The 7,500-nt window shown below is 44.4% G+C and overlaps 1 protein-coding gene across 1 annotated transcript in view; it reads right to left on the bottom strand.

Moving 5' to 3' along the window:
• The window catches only part of LOC135506583 (receptor-type tyrosine-protein phosphatase delta-like), a 354,431-nt gene that overhangs the window by 213,840 nt on the left and 133,091 nt on the right, over positions 1-7,500 (bottom strand). The window contains exon 5 of the mRNA XM_064925920.1: positions 5,596-5,742. Within this exon, the coding sequence (XP_064781992.1) occupies positions 5,596-5,686 (91 nt within the window). The 5' untranslated portion in view covers positions 5,687-5,742. The remainder of the gene's footprint in view (positions 1-5,595; positions 5,743-7,500) is intronic.

Raw genomic sequence — 7,500 nt, 5'->3', positions numbered from 1 at the left:
TGGAGGCTATATACAGGGGGTACCGGTACAGAGTCAATGTGGAGGCTATATACAGGGGGTACCGGTGCAGAGTCAATGTGGAGACTATATACAGGGGGTACCGGTACAGAGTCAGTGTGGAGGCTATATACAGGGGGTACCGGTACAGAGTCAATGTGGAGGCTATATACAGGGGGTACTGGTACAGAGTCAATGTGGAGGCTATATACAGGGGGTACCGGTGCAGAGTCAATGTGGAGACTATATACAGGGGGTACCGGTACAGAGTCAGTGTGGAGGCTATATACAGGGGGTACTGGTACAGAGTCAATGTGGAGGCTATATACAGGGGGTACCGGTACAGAGTCAATGTGGAGGATATATACAGGGGGTACTGGTACAGAGTCAATGTGGAGGCTATATACAGGGGGTACCGGTACAGAGTCAATGTGGAGGCTATATACAGGGGGTACCGGTACAGAGTCAATGTGGAGGCTATATACAGGGGGTACCGGTACAGAGTCAATGTGGAGACTATATACAGGGGGTACCAGTACAGAGTCAATGTGGAGACTATATACAGGGGTACCGGTACAGAGTCAATGTGGAGACTATATACAGGGGTACCGGTACAGAGTCAATGTGGCACCAGTTACTCGAGGTAATATACACTGCTCAAAAAAATAAAGGGAACACTAAAATAACACATCCTAGATCTCAATGAATGAAATATTCTTATTAAATACTTTTTTCTTTACATAGTTGAATGTGCTGACAACAAAATCACACAAAAATTATCAATGGAAATCAAATTTATCAACCACATGGAGGTCTGGATTTGGAGTCACACTCTAAATTAAAGTGGAAAACCACACTACAGGCTGATCCAACATTGATGTAATGTGCTTAAAACAAGTCAAAATGAGGCTCAGTAGTGTGTGTGGCCTCCACGTGCCTGTATGACCTCCCTACAACGCCTGGGCACGCTCCTGGTGAGGTGGCGGATGGTCTCCCGAGGGATCTCCTCCCAGACCTGGACTAAAGCATCCGCCAACTCCTGGACAGTCTGTGGTGCAACGTGGTGTTGGTGGATGGAGCGAGACATGATGTCCCAGATGTGCTCAATTGGATTCAGGTCTGGGGAACGGGTGGGCCAGTCCATAGCATCAATGCCTTCCTCTTGCAGGAACTGCTGACACACTCCAGCCACATGAGGTCAAGCATTGTCTTGCATTAGGAGGAACCCAGGGCCAACCGCACCAGCATATGGTCTCACAAGGGGTCTGAGGATCTCATCTCGGTACCTAATGGCAGTCAGGCTACCTCTGGCGAGCACATGGAGGGCTGTGCGGCCCCCCAAAGAAATGCCACCCCACACCATGACTGACCCACCGCCAAACCGGTCATGCTGGAGGATGTTGCAGGCAGCAGAACGTTCTCCACGGCGTCTCCAGACTGTCACGTCTGTCACATGTGCTCAGTGTGAACCTGCTTTCATCTGTGAAGAGCACAGGGCGCCAGTGGCGAATTTGCCAATCTTGGTGTTCTCTGGCAAATGCCAAACGTCCTGCATGGTGTTGGGCTGTAAGCACAACCCCCACCTGTGGACGTCGGGCCCTCATACCACCCTCATGGAGTCTGTTTCTGACCGTTTGAACAGACACATGCACATTTGTGGACTGCTGGAGGTCATTTTGCAGAGCTCTGGCAGTGCTCCTCCTGCTCCTCCTTGCACAAAGGCGGAGGTAGCGGTCCTGCTGCTAGGTTGTTGCCCTCCTACGGCCTCCTCCACGTCTCCTGATGTACTGGCCTGTCTCTTAGCGCCTCCATGCTCTGGACACTACGCTGACAGACACAGCAAACCTTCTTGCCACATCTCACATTGATGTGCCATCCTGGATGAGCTGCACTACCTGAGCCACTTGTGTGGGTTGTAGACTCCGTCTCATGCTACCACGAGAGTGAAAGCACCGCCAGCATTCAAAAGTGACCAAAACATCAGCCAGGAAGCATAGGAACTGAGAAGTGGTCTGTGGTCACCACCTGCAGAACCACTCCTTTATTGGGGGTGTCTTGCTAAACGCCTATAATTTCCAGCTGTTGTCTATTCCATTTGCACAACAGCATGTGACATTTATTGTCAATCAGTGTTGCTTCCTAAGCGGACAGTATGATTTCACAGAAGTGTGATTGACTTGGAGTTACATTGTGTTGTTTAAGTGTTCCCTTTATTTTTTTGAGCAGTGTATGTGAGCCTTACGAAGTTCTATAAAAAGTGTCATTAAGACTCGTTAGATATAATGTTTTCCTTTCAGGTTCAATATGCTCTGTCAGATTTACTCTTAGATGGGTCCTTCCACCAAAGGATGACCTTTCTCTTCCCTCTGCTATGGTTAAGTAGAGATCTATTCCCTCTGCTATGGTTAAGTAGAAATCTATTCCCTCTGCTATGGTTAAGTAGAGATCTATTCCCTCTGCTATGGTTGAGTAGAGATCTATTCCCTCTGCTATGGTTAAGTAGAGATCTATTCCCTCTGCTATGGTTAAGTAGAGATCTATTCCCTCTGCTATGGTTAAGTAGAGATCTATTCCCTCTGCTGTGGTTAAGTAGAGATCTATTCCCTCTGCTATGGTTAAGTAGAGATCTATTCCCTCTGCTATGGTTAAGTAGAGATCTATTCCCTCTGCTATGGTTAAGTAGAGATCTATTCCCCCTGCTATGGTTAAGTAGAGATCTATTCCCTCTGCTATGGTTAAGTAGAGATCTATTCCCTCTGCTATGGTTAAGTAGAGATCTATTCCCTCTGCTATGGTTAAGTAGAGATCTATTCCCTCTGCTATGGTTAAGTAGAGATCTATTCCCTCTGCTATGGTTAAGTAGAGATCTATTCCCTCTGCTATGGTTAAGTAGAGATCTATTCCCTCTGCTATGGTTAAGTAGAGATCTATTCCCTCTGCTGTGGTTAAGTAGAGATCTATTCCCTCTGCTATGGTTTAGTAGAGATCTATTCCCTCTGCTATGGTTTAGTAGAGATCTATTCCCTCTGCTATGGTTTAGTAGAGATCTATTCCCTCTGCTATGCTTAAGTAGAGATCTATTCCCTCTGCTATGGTTGAGTAGAGATCTATTCCCTCTGCTATGGTTGAGTAGAGATCTATTCCCTCTGCTATGGTTAAGTAGAGATCTATTCCCTCTGCTATGGTTTAGAGATCTATTCCCTCTGCTATGGTTAAGTAGAGATCTCTTCCCTCTGCTATGGTTTAGTAGAGATCTATTCCCCCTGCTATGGTTAAGTAGAGATCTATTCCCTCTGCTATGGTTAAGTAGAGATCTATTCCCTCTGCTATGGTTTAGTAGAGATCTATTCCCCCTGCTATGGTTAAGTAGAGATCTATTCCCTCTGCTATGGTTAAGTAGAGATCTATTCCCTCTGCTATGGTTGAGTAGAGATCTATTCCCTCTGCTATGGTTAAGTAGAGATCTATTCCCTCTGCTATGGTTAAGTAGAGATCTATTCCCTCTGCTATGGTTAAGTAGAGATCTATTCCCTCTGCTATGGTTAAGTAGAGATCTATTCCCTCTGCTATGGTTGAGTAGAGATCTATTCCCTCTGCTATGGTTAAGTAGAGATCTATTCCCTCTGCTATGGTTAAGTAGAGATCTATTCCCTCTGCTATGGTTAAGTAGAGATCTATTCCCTCTGCTATGGTTTAGAGATCTATTCCCTCTGCTATGGTTAAGTAGAGATCTCTTCCCTCTGCTATGGTTTAGTAGAGATCTATTCCCCCTGCTATGGTTAAGTAGAGATCTATTCCCTCTGCTATGGTTAAGTAGAGATCTATTCCCTCTGCTATGGTTTAGTAGAGATCTATTCCCCCTGCTATGGTTAAGTAGAGATCTATTCCCTCTGCTATGGTTAAGTAGAGATCTATTCCCTCTGCTATGGTTGAGTAGAGATCTATTCCCTCTGCTATGGTTAAGTAGAGATCTATTCCCTCTGCTATGGTTAAGTAGAGATCTATTCCCTCTGCTATGGTTAAGTAGAGATCTATTCCCTCTGCTATGGTTAAGTAGAGATCTATTCCCTCTGCTATGGTTGAGTAGAGATCTATTCCCTCTGCTATGGTTAAGTAGAGATCTATTCCCTCTGCTATGGTTAAGTAGAGATCTATTCCCTCTGCTATGGTTAAGTAGAGATCTATTCCCTCTGCTATGGTTGAGTAGAGATGGTGCACCACTATGGCATGTGAAAGCCTGTTAGATTAAATGAAGTGCCCGTTGATATAGACCACAGAGAAAATTCAATAAATATTTGTAACGTGAATAAATCTAAAGTGACATGTGCCTCTGTGCACCGTCTGTCACTTCCAAGGAAGATTTGAACCCACTTAAAACCCCCTCAAAAAAATGTCTCCCAAGTTATCCACCATCATTGTAAAGCCCTACTTATCTTGTTACTTTGACAAAAAAGTCATTTCTGAAGACGATGAGATTAGTGATTTGTATTTATTTATCTGTGATCATTTTATGAAGGTCAACCTTGTTTACATCAACTGAACTTCTCCTTTTTAACATGATGAAAATATTCCTTTTTAAAATATATATTTTTTTAAATACAGTATTTTACATCTAATAGTCAAATCATAGCAGATGAGCTGGTTCTCGTCTTTTTGACTATTTTCTGGTGTTTCTGGTGTTTTGTGGTGGAAAACTGAGAGCGTGTCGAGACAGACATAGACAGACAGTCTAGAATAACAAGTCAACCCTGTTACCCATAGACAGACAGTCTAGAATAACAAGTCAACCCTGTTACCCATAGATAGACAGGCCAGAATAACAAGTCAACCCTGTTACCCATAGATAGACAGGCCAGAATAACAAGTCAACCCTGTTACCCATAGATAGACAGGCCAGAATAACAAGTCAACCCTGTTACCCATAGATAGACAGGCCAGAATAACAAGTCAACCCTGTTACCCATAGATAGACAGTCTAGAATAACAAGTCAACCCTGTTACCCATAGATAGACAGGCCAGAATATCAAGTCAACTATGTTACCCATAGACAGACAGTCTAGATTAACAAGTCAACCCTGTTACCCATAGATAGACAGTCTAGAATAACAAGTCAACCCTGTTACCCATAGACAGACAGTCTAGAATAGAGACAGAGAGACAGAGAGAGAGACAGCGAGACAGAGAGAGAGACAGAGAGAGAGAGAGACAGAGAGAGAGACAGAGAGAGAGAGAGACAGAGAGAGAGAGATAGAGACAGAGAGACAGCGAGACAGAGAGAGAGACAGCGAGACAGAGAGAGACAGAGAGAGAGACAGAGAGACAGAGAGAGAGACAGCGAGACAGAGAGACAGAGACAAAGAGAGACAGAGAGACAGAGAGAGAGAGACAGAGACAGAGAGAGAGACAGAGACAGAGAGAGACAGAGAGACAGAGACAGAGAGAGACAGAGAGAGAGACAGAGACAGAGAGAGACAGAGGGGGTTGGCCAAGGAGGTAATCATATCCATTCAGCATCAGGAGCTTGAGACTGTACTACAATAGTGTATGTGTGTATGTGTCCGTCTTTTGTGTGTGTGTGCGTGTGTGTGTCAACTCACAGTCTGCATCAGCGAGGAGCAGGAAGCTGAGCAGCAGCAGGAAGTAGCCCGGCCTGGCAGATAGCATCATGGGATAAATAGTAATCCACATGCCGTGACCTCACAGCCTCACTGGCCAATAGGAAGACGAGAAAGAGCCCTCACAACCTGGACAGAGGGAGAAATTATTATTAACATTACATTTATTTATTCATCATATTTTTCAGGTTCAAATCAGATTCACTATTCCATTACTAATCAACCAGAGAGAGAGAGAGAGAGAGAGAGAGAGAGAGAGAGAGAGAGAGAGAGAGAGAGACAGAGAGAGACAGAGACAGAGACAGAGAGAGAGAGAGAGAGAGAGAGAGAGAGACAGAGAGAGAGAGAGAGAGAGAGAGAGAGAGAGAGAGAGAGAGAGACAGAGAGAGACAGAGAGAGAGAGAGAGAGAGAGAGAGAGAGAGACAGAGACAGAGAGAGAGAGAGAGAGAGAGAGAGAGAGAGAGAGATACCAACGAATTGGCGCGGGCACTAGAAAACTCTGCAGCACCCGGCCTCACCCTACTAGAATCTGAAGTCAAATGTCTGCTGTTTGCTGATGATCTGGTGCTTCTGTCCCCAACCAAGGAGGGCGTACAGCAGCACCTAGATCTTCTGCACAGATTCTGGCCCTGACAGTAAATCTCAGTAAGACCAAAATAATGGTGTTCCAAAAAAGGCCCAGTCACCAGGACCACAAATACAAAGTCCATCTTGACACTGTTGCCCGAGAGCACACAAAAAACTATACATACCTTGGCCTAAACATCAGCGCCACAGGTAACTTCCACAAAGCTGTGAACGATCTGAGAGACAAGGCAAGAAGGGCATTCTATGCCATCAAAAGAAACATAAAATTCCACATACCAATTAGGATTTGGCTAAAAATACTTGAATCAGTCATAGAGCCCATTGCCCTTTATGGTTGTGAGGTCTGGGGTCCGCTCACCAACCAAGACTTCACAAAATGGGACAAACACAAAATTGAGAATCTGCATGCAGAATTCTGCAAAAATATCCCCCATGTACAACGTAGAACACCAAATAATGCATGCAGAGCAGAATTAGGCCGATACCCGCTAATTATCAAAATCCAGAATAGAGACGTTAAATTCTACAACCACCTAAAAAGAAGCGATTCCCAAACCTTCCATAACAAAGCCATCACCTACAGAGAGATGAACCTGGAGAAGAGTCCCCTAAGCAAGCTGGTCCTGGGGCTCTGTTCACAAACACACCCCACAGAGCCCCAGGACAGCATCACAATTAGACCCAACCAAATTATGATCAAACAAAAAAGATAATTAATTGACACATTGGAAAGAATTAACAAAAAAACAGAGCAAACTAGAATGCTATTTGGCCCTACACAGAGAGTACACAGCGACAGAATACCTGACCACTGTGACTGACCCAAAATTAAGGAAAGCTTTGACTATGTACAGACTCAGCGAGCATAGCCTTGCTATTGAGAAAGGCCGCCGTAGGCAGACATGGCTCTCAAGAGAAGACAGGCTATGTGCTCACTGCCCACAAAATGAGGTGGAAACTGAGCTGCACTTCCTAACCTCCTGCCCAATGTATGACCATATTAGAGAGACATATTTCCCTCAGATTACACAGATCCACAAAGAATTCAAAAACAAAGCCAATTTCGATAAACTCCCATATCTACTGGGTGAAATTCCACAGTGTGCATCACAGCAGCAAGATTTGTGATCTGTTGCCGCAAGAAAAGGGCAACCAGTGAAGAACAAACACCATTGTAAATACAACCCACATTTATGCTTATTTATTTTCCCTTGTGTTCTTTAACCCTTTGTACATTGTTACAACACTGTATATATACATAATATGACACTTGTAATGTCTTTATTGTTTTGAAACTT

This window comes from Oncorhynchus masou, chromosome 20 (assembly GCF_036934945.1).
Source record: "Oncorhynchus masou masou isolate Uvic2021 chromosome 20, UVic_Omas_1.1, whole genome shotgun sequence".
NCBI classification, from domain to species: Eukaryota; Metazoa; Chordata; class Actinopteri; order Salmoniformes; family Salmonidae; genus Oncorhynchus; species Oncorhynchus masou.
Note: the sequence above shows the minus strand (reverse complement) of the source record. Positions and strands in the feature narration are given on the sequence as shown.